Below are 15,478 nucleotides of genomic sequence, written 5' to 3'. Positions count from 1 at the left end.
ACTAATGAAGTCAGAGGCAGGAGAACTTGTGTTGGGCCTCACAGGGTAGTAAGTTAGGATAAGTGGAGAGAAATAGGGGAAGACCCTTGAGGTAGGGATGATGTCTGTAATTAATAGAACCACACCCTCATCACTGTCCAGAAGAAAACGCAAATTTGGAATTACTCAATCCACACACTTCACTGAGCCACTCAGTGAAGTGTTCTTAGGGTTAAAACGATGGCCTGAGGTGCTCTTGAGGAAAGAACTTTATTCTCTAGATGAAAGCTAAAATACAGTCGTGTGTCCCTTAACGACCGGGATACATTCTGAGAAAGGCATCGTTAGGCAATTTGTCGTGTGGACATCGTAGAGTGTCTTTACACAAACCTAGATGACATAGCCTACCACACGCCTAGGCTATATGATACTAATCTTATGGGACCTCTGTCGGATATGTGGTGTGTCATTGACAGAAACGTCGTTACACAGCGCATGACTTTATGTTGGGTAAAATAGGACACGTGTATTAATGACTGGCTCTTTTCTTTTATAGATCCCACATTTCTTTTCAGGACCATAATTTTTACACAGTGAACATAACCTTCTTAGAAGTGAAAATGGAAGATTATGGCCATCCTTTCACGTGCCATGCTGGAGTGTCTGCTGCATACTTCACGTTAAAACTCCCAGGTAATGTTCCAGTGGGTTGTATACTGCTCAGAGTGTTCAAAATGATGGCAAGGAAACACATTTGAAAGAGGAGTGATATTAAATACTCGCTGTGAGGCAACAGAGTGGTATTAAATAGAGACTCTCAATATGAGGTCTAGGGAACTGATGAAATATCTGACAGTGTTCTTGGGGTAAGGCTGTGACTTTTTTGCAGTATACTTTGAAAGTGCCATATTAATATACTTTGAGATTTTATGCATTGAAATTCTAGAAAACAGAAGTTTTCTTTTGTCAAACCTGATTGTTGAACTTTTATAACCGAGTGCTTGTGATTTTCAGCTTTTAGATTGTTTATTTGAAATAATTTGATATGAAGATAAAGTGCTTATGTATATTTTTGTCATGTGACTTTGTAAAATTATCTATAGAGGCGGAATTCTGATATTTGAGCAGGAGGGCTTCAACCTCCATGTGTGTACACAAATCACACTCTTAACACTGTACAGAGAGTGTGCATTACCCGGTGGAGGTGGTCGAGCCAGAGGATAGATAGTGAAGGATGAAATCATAATCTGGAGAACAACTTTAAAATTCTTAACATATCAGGGGAAGTGGATGAAGTACTTTGTAAGATGTTGACCTGTGGTTTACCAAGACAGCTTCTTTTTTTAATGCTATTAATATCAACTTTTTTTTTTTTGTCTAGCTGCGTGCATGAGAGAGGGCTCGAATTTGCCAGTGTCCCTTAAGGATCAGTCAGACCCATGTTTGCATGCATCTAGCTCAAGTCCTACCGGAAATGTTTTTTGATAACTTAACATAGAGCATTAGTTCGGTGGCTGCTGTGTGGAGCTAGCAAATGTGCCTTCGCCCTGCCAAGTTCCTGGCCTCATGAGTGTCCATCACCCCCCTTTGAATAGTGATGATCAGGGGTGTGTCCACAGTCGCTTGCAGTCCTGAGGTGGGCTCATTCTCGACCTCATTTCCGTGACCTGGAGGCCCGGGTGTCTCTGTCCCAGCCGCCTAAACTGTGAGTGAGGACGCAGCACCGCCTCTCCTCACTCTGGGCCCACAGGGGACCCTGTTGGGTTGCATCAGGTGAAAGCAGCCTTGGGCTCAGTTGAGAAACCTGTGCTTGCTCAATTCATCTCTGTTCCTATCAATACTTATTTCACGCCTCACATTCAGTGTATTTTTAGACATGTGCACTGTTTCGTTTTCCCTAATTTCTTAGGAACGTTACTCTCTTACGTCCAAGCCTCGTGCTGGTTTACTTGGGGCCTCATGTTGGTTTCCTTGGGGCCAGCTTCTCTACTTGACTTCCTTATTTTTGTTGAAGACACCTCCAGAGCTGAATCTTATTTGGTTTGTCTGAAGAAGAGTCACCAGAAAGTTGTTTAGATTGGGTGTACTCTTCTGTGAATTTCTTTTAATCACTTGTTCTCAGCTACCAGCTCAGTGTCAGGATGGTGGTAGCCATATGGACCCAAAGGGCGAATACCAACTTTACCAGGACCTTCAACATGGCACCTGGTGGCTCATCAGTGAGTCTTCCACTTATTCAAATTTCAAAGCTCATACTCCCTTTGAACTTATTCACTGATTTTCTGTTTCCAATTTCATCGTCTTTTAGCTCATTTATAGAGCAGAGGGTATCAACACTCCTGAATATAATGAATGATCAACTCAAGAATTTCAGGCCATTACTCCTGTCTACAGGGGCTTTTTGAGTTTCATAAACAGCGTGGGCGTGGTCTTCTATCATGACCGTTTACAATACCAAGATCCCTGAAGTATACATTAAAGATTACTAGACGTGGGTCCTTCCAAAGGGAGTGGTGGCATTATTGCTTCAAGAGCCGGGAAAGGGCAAAGGGACATGGAGAATGAGAGGGAAGGAAGAATCCATCTAATAGTTAGAAGCTAGAGGTTCAAACAAGTGGTCAGGATCAGATTGGGCACCAGCGTGCAGAGCAGATCCACTTGGCTGTGCTGGGACTTAATCACTGGACTGATATTTTTTCAGCATGGAATGTGCTTTTAGTTATCGTCCTTTATTGTGCCATGTGTTTAAAGGCATGCAGTAGTACACAGGCATGTCTTTGGCCTCCAAATGTTTGCAACATGATGTGGCCTAGGGCAGGTTGTGATAAGCTCTTCAATAGGTATTTTAAAAAATGAAAATACTCTGGGCATTCAAAGAAAAGAGAATTTCCCCTTCTTCCTGCGCCCCCAACACCTTCTAGTGGGGTGGAGGATCAGAGGGGGCCGATGAAGGAAGTGGTGTGTGTGGTGGGTTCTAAGAATGGGTTCCCCTTTTCTAATGCTGTCCTTCCCAGAGGCTCCTTCTCTGGCAGCGCAGGTTTGGGCTGTGGTGAGGGAGAAAGCAGTGCTGTTCCTCTTCTCGGATATGTAGGAGCATGTTTTCGGGGACTTGGAGTTCCAGAGGAACTGGTTCCACTCCTTGATCATCTCTTGCCCACTGCTTTTGCCATAATTGTTCTGCAATGTGCTCACAAAGCAGAGCAGGGTGTCAACGCCCTTTCTGAGACTGTCTCTGACAGGCACCCAGCCCTGACTCTGTTGGCAGAGAGAGGATGAGGGGGAGTCTGACTCTTGGCCAGTCTTGTAGAGCCAGCAGAGATGGCTTCCAGGGGAGGCAACTGATGGCTCTTTATTTATGACTTGCGTCCTGCTGCTCAATTTCGAGTAACTGGGAAAGCAGTTATAACAGTATTACAATCAAGAATGTGCAACAGAACCACCCGGGGAACTTTCCCAGTAAATGTGCTCGGGCTCCACCTCTGGAGAGGCTAGTGTTGGCTAAGTAGGACTGGCCATGAGGGTTTTGACAGCACTCCTCATGCAATTGGAGCCACGCTGCCTCTACCTTTGGGCGCTAGGGTTCTGCAGAATTACCCTCCCCAGGTTCCCAAGAGCACTTTGTTTCCTAAAATTCATGGTCCAGACCAGATTAGTCTACTCCCATACCTATTATTTATCTGTAAAGAAATATTTAAGCAATATCCTCACTGATATCTAATACAGTTCCATTTGGCATTTGTAATGTGATCTGTATAAGTCAAGTGTATAATTGACTCTTTGTATTATTATTATTATTATTATTATTTTATTATTTTTCTTTTGCTTCATTTGTAGTTCCAGATTTTCGAGCTTACTTGATAGGAGGGCTTCTCGCCTTGACAGGTGCAGCAGTGTCTGCTGTGTGCATCTACAGCATTTTTAAGATCGACATTGTACTTTGGTATCGAAGCGCCTTCCATTCTACTGGGAGCATAGAAGGTAAGTGTGGGTAACCACTGAAAAGTGTCTCACAATTGGTATCCACTCACCTGTACAACCATTGTAAATCTACTTTATCATAGAAGGAAGGAGGGAAGGACGGAAGGACGGAAGGAGGGGAAAATGATCAGAGCCTGCTTCACAGAGTGCTGTGAGAGCAACTGAGTTGAAGTCCAGGAAAGCACTGAGCAGGGACTGGGGGCACAAGGGGCTCCTTTGTCGTCTGAAGGTCAAAGCAAGCTGCCCCTGCTGCTGTGCCCGGGGTTTCCGTTGGTCTGTGGAGCCCGTGTCCTGCCAGCACTGTTCAGCACAGAAACGCCCCAGCGTGATCCTGAAACTCCCAGGAGTAGGCATTTCCCACGACTGTGGTTTAACTCTTTGTACTGTTTTCTTTTTGTCTCAGAATGATATGATCTAGTAAGGCCTTGAAAAAATAATAAATCTACTTTAAAGTCCCCTAGTTGGATGGAAAAATAAATACAAGGCCAAGAGGCGTCTCTGCAGCTCACATGCGTGGACACACACCAATGTGTGCCTTTCAAGCCCAGAGACTCGCAGGGTTAAGCAGAGCCAAGTCGCGGGGAGGTGGGTGTTTGAGCACGTTTCATGAGTCCCCATTCCAGAGAAGGACTTTATTACAAGGGCCTGCTTTGCACATAAAACAACCACAGTACATATTGTCGTCCACGTGTTTGATCGACCATAGATGTCCTAACTTGGACTTTATTCTAAGTTAAAGTTCAGAATTCCAAATTGACAACGCTTGAGCAACGCAGAAAGCAATGAAGTCTTTTTTGATGACAAAATTCAGTCGTGGGAATCTGGCTTTGCGTGTGCAATGCAACCCGAAGCTCCTTTAGTGCTGCAGACAGTCAGATCAGATGTGGTGTTTCTGTTTTGGGCTGTGGTCCCTACAGAGGCTGCTCCACATAAGCCCCCCTGTGACTGTGCTCCTGCCTGCGTCTGTTCTAGAAGAGACTTCATTCACCACCACTTGTCTTTTCTGACACACGGGTGTGAGTGGCTCGGCTGACTGACGGGGGTCTGCATGACTTGGGTGGTGTCCCGGAACTCTGGCCGTGGGTTTCTCACTCCCTGACTCACGGCGGCTCCGGGGAGTTTGAGTGCTGGGTGTGTGGGGAAGCTGCCTGACAGTGAGGTCAAGTTTAGCAGGAAGAGAAAAAAGGCACAGTGACTCACCCTGAGCAGGGGGAGCTGAGCAGATGAGAGACTCAGGAGCCCCGCCCTCTGCTGAGACTGGGCTGCAGCCCAATTCGTAACCAGTGGGCTGAGGATTGGGAGATCAGAGCTTTTTTTTTTTTAAATTCAGAAAAGTACGTGTGCACTTCGTGATTAAATTCTCTACAGCTCAATCTATGAGAACTATTCCCCTTTGAGTGTTGGCTTTAACAATGAGCTGGAGATGAGTCCCACGTGCTCTTTCCAGCCCTGTGCCCTTTGAGGATATCTTCTGAGTTATCTGGGAACACGTGGAGTGATGGGCTGCAAAGACAAATGGGGAGGAGACAGACATGGTGTCCTTATGATAAGCTGTTTACTCCAACTAGATTAGTCAAGCTATATAACATGACTAATAATTAGACGTGTATAACTCAGTTTTATTAAGAGTCATCGACAGGTCTGGCTAAAGTCCATGAGTTCTGTATATTCTCTATTAAGTCATAGGAGTTAATTTAAAAATTCTCCTGCCAAGTGTGCATGTGTGTACAAAACATAAGGATCAGTTTACGAATCTACTAGAGATATGTGTATATGCCTCACTTTATTCCAAATAGGTTTGTGGAGAATGTATATGCAGAGCAGAACGACTAAAACAAAAACAAAACGGGTACAGTGAACAAGGCGTAGAAAGGTAAAACATAGCCGAGGTAGAGTGAATGACAAATCTTGGACAATTTTTAAAGGTGAGCTCACTTTAGAAGCAAGAGCAAAAGCAATTACAAGATTCATTGCATGCTTTTCACAAAAGCTTTTCAAATTGTTCATGAGAGCACATGGCTTTTCTGGGACAACTTTCTCAGGAAAATTTTTTGTAGGGAGTCCTCATTTTTAAAGGGTGTGATGCAATGAACCTTGTCTGCAACAACATTCCCATGGTAAATGTAACAGATTTGATGTGACTTTTCTTCTATTGTGTTCTATGCATATTAGGGCTAAAACACCAAACCTCATGCAATTCGGTGAAAGCACTGACACGAAGGCCTAATTGAGTCTAATATTTCCACTGGTCCAGTTTGATCAGGTTTGAAATTTAGCAATATTATATTGAAGGAAAGTAGGGAATTTAGAAAAATCTTTAGGCACTTTTTCATAAATAAATGCAAATAAATTTTTGTATTTTTGCCAACAGCCAATAAGGGCACATGCAGATGCTTTAAGGTCAGAAGTAGGGTTGAATCTCCTTAGCAAATGAGAAAAGCTTGGTCATAGCCTGGATCAACTGGCACCTCACTGTTACGTGGAGGTGAGCTGTGCGAGTCCTACAGTAGGGCCCAGTTTCCTCAGAAAACTCACTAGTCAGTCTACATTTTTGCAATTTTCTTGATGAAATAGACAGGGAAGGGGTGTCCAACTCATCGCTATTTGTTGCTATTCCCTGTTGTTTCTGTAATTGCTGTTGGATGGCTGGGAAACAAATTACTTCAGAACTTCATGACATAAAACAACCATTTATTTTGCTTGTGGATTCCGTGAGTCGGGAATGTGGACGGGCACAGTGGGCACTGTCTCAGCTCCAGTGTGGGCCTCCGCTGGGGGCTGGCGGTTGATGTTGGCTGTCGGCTGCTGGCCTCCGCTCGTCTCCACAGGGCCCTCTCCAGGCTGCCTCTCTGAGTGGGCTACTTTGGGCTTCCTCACAGCATAGTGACTGGCTTGGCTTCCAAGGGCTAGTGTTTCAAGAGCAACAGAGCCAGGTAAAAGCAGCATTTTATTTTATGACTCAGATCCTGAATTTCTAGTATTAATTCCACCACGTTCTAATTGTCAAGGCAGCTATGGAGTCCTATCCAAATTTAAGGGAGTGGAGATGGAGTCTACCTCTTTGTGGGGGTGTGGCAAAGTTCTGGAAGACCATGTGGGACAGGAAATATTGCTGTGGCTATTTTTGGAAAATAGAATCTGACACAGATGCACAGGACTAATCAGGGATAAGCTTTGTGAAGTGTCCTGCTCCCAGTTCTGTCTCAGCCACACCAGAGGGAGCGGGGGACTTGGGTTTGAATCCAGGCTGCAGCCTCATTGGTCTCAGCCTCGCTACTCACAACCTGAGGATACAAATGTGACCCTCACAGCAGACTGTGAGTGGCAAAACCATGAGGTACTGGCGTGCAGTTGCCCGAAAGGACCCTTCAAACCAGCGGCTGAAGGGAAAAGCAAAATGGCTACAGCTTGACGTTCTGCTCTATTGGTCGGTAAATTACGAACTGGTCATTTGAAAGAGACGAGAATCCATGCATTTTGAGAATAAGTCAGCAACAAGTCATATTTCTACCCAAAAGCTTAGTCAGAAAGAAAAAAAAAAGACCAAACAATTGGTAGCATTTTTATATTTTGAGTTTTTAAAAGGTGTGAGATTCTCTCTCTCGCTACCCAAATCTCTTCTGTCTCTGAGTTGGCACACTGCACAGCCAGGAGTACCTGTATCCTTAGATGCCTCGCTGAAAAACAGGGGACGTGAAACTCTATCAAAAGAGAGAATTCACTTAGCAAAAATGTTTTTTCTTTTTTTAAAATCAGAGGCAGTGGGAAAAAAGGGAAACAGAGTAAGAAAAGAGAGACACTAGTCGCAGGGCCTGGGGCAGAGGTGGCAATAAATCTGGACGGTCACTGTCGTTTAGAGACCAGGAAATACTGTGTTTATTGGGGAGGTTCCATCATGTGATAAATAGAGTACCAACCCAACCAACCCTTTATCATAACGGGATAAATATTATCATATTTTTAAGTGGGAAAATTTAATTCCTTCCTAAAAAGTTTAGAAACATAAGGACTTTATGAAGTCTTTTTTTCATTATATATATATATATATATATATATTCTAAAGTCCTCTGGCTTTAGAAAGTTAAATGTATGACATTAAATTTTAAACAGAAAAATATCCACTTACGGAGTGGCGGTCCAGACAAATGACATTTAAGACATTCCACATGGAGTTTCAGCTGGGTTAGGTTTTTGCCACCTCTAGACACAATGATTCATCCCTTTAGTACCCTATAACCCTAATTTATTAAAAAGCTGTATCTGTTCATGATCTAGAACTTCTCTGTCCCCCACATAGAGACAACCTCTTTGAGCCTCTGTAAAATCAAACTCCATTCGGCAAGAACTGATGGAGACCTCCCTTCTGCACCAGGTCCTGCTCCAGGCACTGAGGGTAACAGGGGCAAAGTCCCCCCTCACACGGCCTCTTTTTATGATGGGTGTGGGGAGACGGAGAAAGACTGTGCATGCATGTGAGCACGTGTGTGTGTTACCATCTTCCACAGGATGGCCGGGAATGGCGAGCAGAGACCTGAAGGTTGGCAGTGGTTGATGTAAGAATCAACGAAACGAGAAAATGCTACATGGAAACTCTGAAGTTCTGTTCACATTTTGACGACTATTATTTAGATAAAAACTAGAAGAATACAGGATTTCTTTCATTAGGCTTAGAACCACCCATCTCTTCAAGTCTGTCCATCACACAAACTTCCAGGAAAAGGAAATAGAAAAGGGTAGCTTCCTCTCCAGTTCCCACTTGGTTGGCTTTGAATTTCCAAACAGCCCGGAGTGGGAGAATCACATTTTCGCATAAGAAGCCCACTCAAGCCCCCGAGCCCTGCTAAAGCTCCTTACTCATTCTTGTGCCCCTGAGTAGGGCATAAACATCCCCTGTCGTGCCCTTCTCAAGCTCTTCCCCTTCACGGCCTGTTTCCCTCCACTTCCAGCCCCTCATTGTTCTCCTAAACCCTCCCCCCCTTTAAAATCCGGGAGCTGTCCCACATCCTGTGTGCATTTTTTTCAAGAACTCCAGACTATGGGGAATTTTCCTTTCTTTCTGTTTCTTCTGTTCATTCAGCCATTTATAATCTTTTAGGGCCTCATGTTGTTTTTATTTCTCAGTCTCTGACCGGTCTGCACAGTTAGGTCTGTGTCTTGTTCGTCTGTACGCTGGTGAGCACTGGGACTGTCACTCGTGGTTGTTCCATGAGCGCGTGCTCATGCTGGTGATGATGCATGCTGCTGTATTCGACTTCTCAGTGCCACCGATGGGGGTGGGAACCCCTCCCTCAGGGCCGATTTGTGGGAATGAGAGCCTGTGGGGTAGGAAAATCTGAACCGTTATTGACAAATTGCTGGAGGCTCAATGTGGACAAGTCTGAGACTTAAAACTCCAGGGGAACCCAGTCACGGGGGCCCCCACACTTCTGTGAGTTTTACCACCAGGAACCTCATCAGGTTCTGACAGTAAATATTGGAGAAAAATCCCTTTGTGCTTCTGGCAGGGGGAGGGGAGAAAAGAACCATTTTGAAATATGGAAGAACACTCTGTTCTTCTTAACCAGGCCTGCCCTCAGGAGAAACTAGTGAATGAGAGCCTCACCCACCAAGGTTTTATCAGAGTCTAACTGACCTGGGGGAAGGCAAATACCCAATAGCCCACTCGAGCCATCCTCAAGGGGATAGAAAAAACTGAGAAGCACTTGTGAAGTTCACCATGTGAGACCTACTCACAGGGCTTGCAGAATTTCCCCTCCCCGTGCCACAGCATCACTAAACGCCTGTTCACAGCAGCTCGTTTTACCTGGTACCTCATGTCTGGCTGTCAAGAACTAATTACAAGGCATATTAAAAGGCAAAAAACACAATTTGAAGAGGCAGAGCAAACATCAGAACCAGCCGTGGCAGGGAATTTGGAATTATCAGACTGGGAATTTAAAACAACTATGATTAATATGCCAAGGGCTCTAATGGATACCATAGGGAGCAGGCAAGAACAGATGGGCAATGTAAGCAGAGAGATGGAGATCCTAAGAAAGAATCAAAAACAAATGCTAGAAATAAAAAAAACAATAACACAGTAACAGAAATGAGGAATGCTTCTTGTGTGCTTATTAGTAGACTGGACATGGCTGAGGAAAGATTCTCCGAGCCTAAGGATATCTCGGTGGAAAGTCCCAAAATGAAAAGCAAAGAGAATAAAGACTTAAAAAAAAAAAACAAAAAACCACAACAGAACAAAACATCCAAGGTCTGTGGGACAGCTACAAAATGTGTCACATAGCGTGTGATGGGAATACCAGAAGGAGAAGAAAGAAAGAAAGGAACAGAAATATTTGAAACACTAATGAATGAGAATTTCCCCAGATTAATGTCAAACACCAAACCACAGATCCAGGAAGCTCAGGGAACAACCAGCAGGATAAATACCAAAAATATTACACCCACAGAAAATCAAAGGTAAAGAAAAAAGTCCTGAAAGAAACCAGAGAAAAAAACCCACCTTATCTATACAGAAACAAAGATAAGAGTTACATCCAACTTCTGAGAAACCATGCAAGCAGGAAGAGAGTGGAGTGAATTATTGTAAGTATGAAGAACATGAGACGCGTAGCGTGTCGGTGCTTGGCACCGAGTCGGCCGACTGGGCTCTCTGAAGTCCTTGAACCCAAGCAAAAAGGACATCATGGTAGCAACTCAGGTTTTCACTTTGTTAACATAAGAGTGTTGGGTAGGAATCATTCACAAGCCATCCCATTTCCTTTTCAGACGGGAAGCTGTATGACGCCTATGTCTTATACCCCAAGCCTCAAGGAGCAAGGCCGAGCCATGACGTGGACACGCTGGTGTTGAAGATCCTGCCCGAGGTGCTGGAGAGGCAGTGTGGATATAGGTTGTTTATATTTGGCAGGGACGAATTTCCTGGACAAGGTATGTTTTAAGTGAGGTATAAAAATAACAAATGAATAAAAAAGAAAGGAACCTCTTCTTTCCTTCGCTTTATTTATTTATTTATTTATTGTACAGTTTTTTTCCAGCTTTACTGAGATATAGTTGACACACAAGGTTGTGTAAGTTTAAAGTGTACAATGTGTTGGTTTGATACATATAAATTGTTAAGTGATTACCATCATAGTATTAGCGGCCACCTTCATCCCCTCAACGTAGTTACTGCTTCTTTTTGTGGTGAGAACATTCGAGATCCACTCTCTTAGCAACATTCGAGTTTAGGAGACAGTATCATTAGCTGTAATCACCGTGCTGTCGGTTAGATCCTTCCTTCACTTGACAGATGGTGGGGACTCCACTTCCTTCCCACCAAACCACAGGAGTCTTTACCACAGCCTCCTGGCCCGGTCAGCCCCCCAGCCCAGGAGGTTAGGACCCAGATGTCTTCTCTCATTAGGCTCCTTCCTGCAAAGGGATAACTGGGACTCCTGGGTGAAACAATGTGAGTCTCACTTTGGAGGAAGGACGTGGTTAACCCATTCACGTGAACAGGGTGCCGTGCCACAGCCTCGGCCGAGAGACTGAAAGGAGACAAGCGGTCATTTGCCCTCATGTCCTTGAGTCTAACTGCCAAATATTTTCAGTCAGTTTGGATATGTAAATCAGCTCATGTTTAAAGCTAATTTTATAAACCTCAAACCCCTTTCCTCCATGCTCCCCTACCTGAATTAAATAGAAGTTGTTTATTTACTACTCCCATTTAAGAGTAGTGTGGCTCTGGGCAATGCAGTTAACATCTCTGAACCTCAGTTGTCTCATCTGTCAGATGGGGATGAGAATGCTTCCTTGCCTCAGCTAAGAGAATTAGATGAGATAAAACCTGAACAGGGACCAGTATGGAGCTTATATATATACTGCAAATGGCTGAAATTTGAAATAAACATCCTTTTCTAGTCACCAGGAAACTAAGATTACTAGCATTTGGCAGTGGCCTATTCTGAGTCATTTAAAGAAGTTTCTAAGTACTTTGGATCTGTAGGCTGCTCATATCCATGGCGAGACCACAACTCTGCCTTGGCCCACACCTTTCAAGTCATGAAATCATCCTCCAGGAGGAAATGGAAATTTGATCAGTGCTTGCCACAAACATGCGGAAGAGCCCGTATTCATAAGCATATCAATATTGATTCATTCTCTAATTCAGCAGATATTTATTGAGCACCTGCCATGTGCTAGGAAATGTTCTGGGCACTAGAAATATAAAAATAAACCAAAGAGAGGAACCTGTTCTTGGGGTGGCTGCAGTTTATTTTTATACTCTGCGAATAAGGAGGGTATAAAACTTGGTCTTTATTTCTAAAAAAGACCAACTTTTATCTATAGCTGGATATTTCAAGAACTGCCCTATCCCCTCCCCAAGGAGGATTTGTTATTTGATTTCAAGTTAGTCCTATAAATCCCGGTCATTTAAATAGCTATAAAACACAAATAAAGATTAATACAACACTTGAGCTAACTACATTTTTCCTATACTTTTAAAATCTATTTATTTTTTAAAAATGTGTTCATCATCGAAAATATACCAGACCTTCAGTTAAGTGTGGGATACTAAGTTAAGCATGATAAGAACCTTGTTCTGAGCAGGTCACCATCTATGGGTGGAGCCTGTGGGCTGAGGAGAGTGACACACCAACAACTAACTACCGAAAAATATGATTCATGAGCACAAAGGACCAGTTTTTCAGGGAAAGTCAGGAAGGTTTCACAGAGATGCTAAACGTTAAAAACTTTTGTTTAATCCTTTCCTGACTAAGCATGTTTATTTTAAAGTCCCCTTTTTCTTCTGAGCATCCATTTCTAATATTCTCAATAGCATGAAGATCCAGGCTGTGTTAATCATGAGATATTCTGCATCTTCTCTCTTTATTTCCAGCTGTGGCCAATGTCATCGATGAAAACATTAAGCTGTGCAGGAGACTGATCATCATCATAGTTCCCGAATCGCTGAGCCTTGACCTATTAAAGAACATGTCGGAGGAACAAATCGCAGTCTACAATGCTCTCATCCAGGACGGGATGAAGGTCATTCTAATTGAACTGGAGAAAGTCAAGGACTATACAGCCATGCCAGAGTCAATTCAGTACATCAAACAGAAGCATGGCGCCATCCAGTGGAGTGGGGACTTCACAGAGCAGTCGCAGTGTGCAAAGACCAAGTTCTGGAAAAAAGTGAGATACCACATGCCACCCAAAAGGTATCCACCATCTTCTTCTGTCCAGCTGCTGAAGCACACGCCCTGTGACCTCACGGCTGGCAAGTGGGAGGCCCATGTGGGGTTCATCACACCATGATGGAGAGTTTGTCATCACAGGGTGGCTCACAGTTGGACAAGGATGCATTCCATTTGGGATGTCTGCGTGAAGCTTGCCGTTGTGTACCTGCGAGAGGGCCTGTGTTGGTTTGCTTGTTTTGATCAGAACTGCTTCTTTAGAGAAAGACATCACCTCCGCAGAAGGCCCTCTGAACACTCGTGAACACTCACTGAACACTCATGGAGTAGATTTAGCATTTGGGCCCCTGGGGAATGGGTCACGGAGGTTGTACAGCTCAAGTTTGGCACATGGTGTGGCACCCCTGGGGCTGGAGATGGGACCCTCGGCAGTCATGGGCTTGGGGAGGGCTGGCAAGGATAATGACACTTTTTTCATGCCTGACCAGTGTCCACAGGGCCCTGTTCCTCAGGGAATATTTGCTGTCTCTCTGAACCCCTCTCGCCTCTCTCGTGCAAATAAATAGCTGTGACCACAGTCTTAGTGCATCGATAGTGGAAGTGACTTAGAGATCACCTAGACCAGTGGGGACCACCTCTGGTGCCACCGGATTGCCCTTCAATCACCCTCCCAGTGGGTGCCATGCTTTGAAAAACTTTTATCTGTCAAATCAAAATAAGTAATAATTCACTTATATACCAGCTAGCCTGTGTCAGCCAGAATTCTGAGCTACATATAAGAGATGGCAGTTACTACACCGAGGTGATGTAATTCTAGTCCAAGTAAAATGAAGTAATTTTCAGCTAGCCAGTGTGCTCTCATCACTGGTCAGTTTCTGACTTAACAAGTCACAAAGATTTCTGATACTAAAAATTAGCTGTAAACTCTCATCACTACTTTGAAAGACTCTACCTCGAGGAGCTTAGATAGAGTCCAACCCTCTCATTTTGTGTTTGATGATACTGAGCCTTAAGAAGTGGGCTGCTATGGTCACAGTGAGGGGAGGCCAGATACTCTATTTTATTATGGGGGCAAGGGACGACCACCAGAAGTGATAAGCTCATTAAGGTCCTTCTAATCAGATGTTTGTAATTTCTTTGCGTCTTGGTTTCTCTCTCCAACATGGGAATCATAATTCCTCATGGAGGACTGGCCAGTTTAAGTAAAATAAGCTATTTCTCATGGTATACTCAAGAGGCAAATGATGGCTACCGAATGTGCTCCTCACTCCATCCCCCTCGTCCTCCCCTGGTCTTTTCTTCTCTGGGTTAGGACCTGGAGATCGTCTGTGACGCTGGAGAAGGCTCAGTGGCTCTAGGACATCCGAATGACACTCTGCCCTTCACTCTGTCTTTTGTGGACCTCGTGTTACAGTGCCTGGCTCATGGGACGTGGACACAGCAGATAGCCTCCTGAGAGCAGGTGACACTGTCTCTGGCCATTTGACTGACCCTTGGGCAGTAAAATCTGGACTACAGTGAGTGGGTGGTCCCTGGCTTGTGGCTTGGTGAGGATTTGGGGAATCCCCCCATTCTGATTTGGGAATATACCCCCGGCCTCCCCCTTCCTTCCCAGCTTCTCTCCAGAGAGTGAAGGGAGACAGAGCAGCCCCAGTGTCGGGAGAGAGGGCGAGACCCTGGGCTGTGTCTTCTCCAAGGGGCCCTCAGCACACTTGTGAATTTTAGAAAACTTGAGAGTCTTCTCCAGCGAGTAGCCACTTGTAAATGAATGACTTCATCCACGGGACACCAGTTGAGGCTGTCAGAAAAAAGAAAGCCAGCCCAGCAGAAGCAAAGGTATTTTCTGCGAATGACTTATGGGAGGCCAGCACTGTTGGTGAATTAATTGGATTTTTTTTTAAGTCAAAAAGCTTTCTTCCCTCCCATATGTGTCTTATGTTTCTTTTTGTTTAAAAGTACGTAAACATGTATTATTAATGCAATAATATTAATGAATTATATCAACAAATTGTAATTTCTTTGTTATTAAAATGTGTTTTATGTCCTATATAATAGATTCTTGTCTCAAGGGTTCTGGCATTTCTCATATTTGGACACTGTGTCTGTGTTTCCAGGTTTGACTATACTCTTCTATTATCAGACCACGTGCTCTGATCTGGGATTTAGAAAACATAGCCACATGTTTTCAAAGATGGATAAGACTTGTCCTACAGCAGTAAGCCCTGCCCTTTTAAACAGTGCTCCCCTTTGATAATTTGAGGAAAGCTACGGATATCTCTCTAGAAAAAACGTATATCTGCACCAAATTTTGGCTACAATTTCAAAAGGTTGACAGAATTTTT

General features: G+C 44.1%; 1 protein-coding gene across 2 annotated transcripts in view; it reads left to right on the top strand.

Annotated features, from left to right (window-relative positions):
* The window catches only part of IL1RL2 (interleukin 1 receptor like 2), a 44,591-nt gene extending 29,395 nt beyond the window's left edge, over nucleotides 1–15,196 (top strand). For both annotated transcript variants that reach the window (XM_058534387.1, XM_058534386.1), the window contains 4 exons: nucleotides 536–672; nucleotides 3,814–3,957; nucleotides 10,726–10,887; nucleotides 12,839–15,196. In XM_058534387.1, the coding sequence (XP_058390370.1) occupies nucleotides 536–672; nucleotides 3,814–3,957; nucleotides 10,726–10,887; nucleotides 12,839–13,257 (862 nt within the window). In that variant the 3' untranslated portion in view covers nucleotides 13,258–15,196. The remainder of the gene's footprint in view (nucleotides 1–535; nucleotides 673–3,813; nucleotides 3,958–10,725; nucleotides 10,888–12,838) is intronic.
* The last annotated feature ends 282 nt before the right edge of the window (nucleotides 15,197–15,478 follow it).

This window comes from Diceros bicornis, chromosome 40 (assembly GCF_020826845.1).
Source record: "Diceros bicornis minor isolate mBicDic1 chromosome 40, mDicBic1.mat.cur, whole genome shotgun sequence".
Taxonomy (NCBI): domain Eukaryota; kingdom Metazoa; phylum Chordata; class Mammalia; order Perissodactyla; family Rhinocerotidae; genus Diceros; species Diceros bicornis.
The sequence above is the reverse complement of the archived record's forward strand: the minus strand, read 5'-3'. Positions and strand labels throughout refer to the sequence as shown.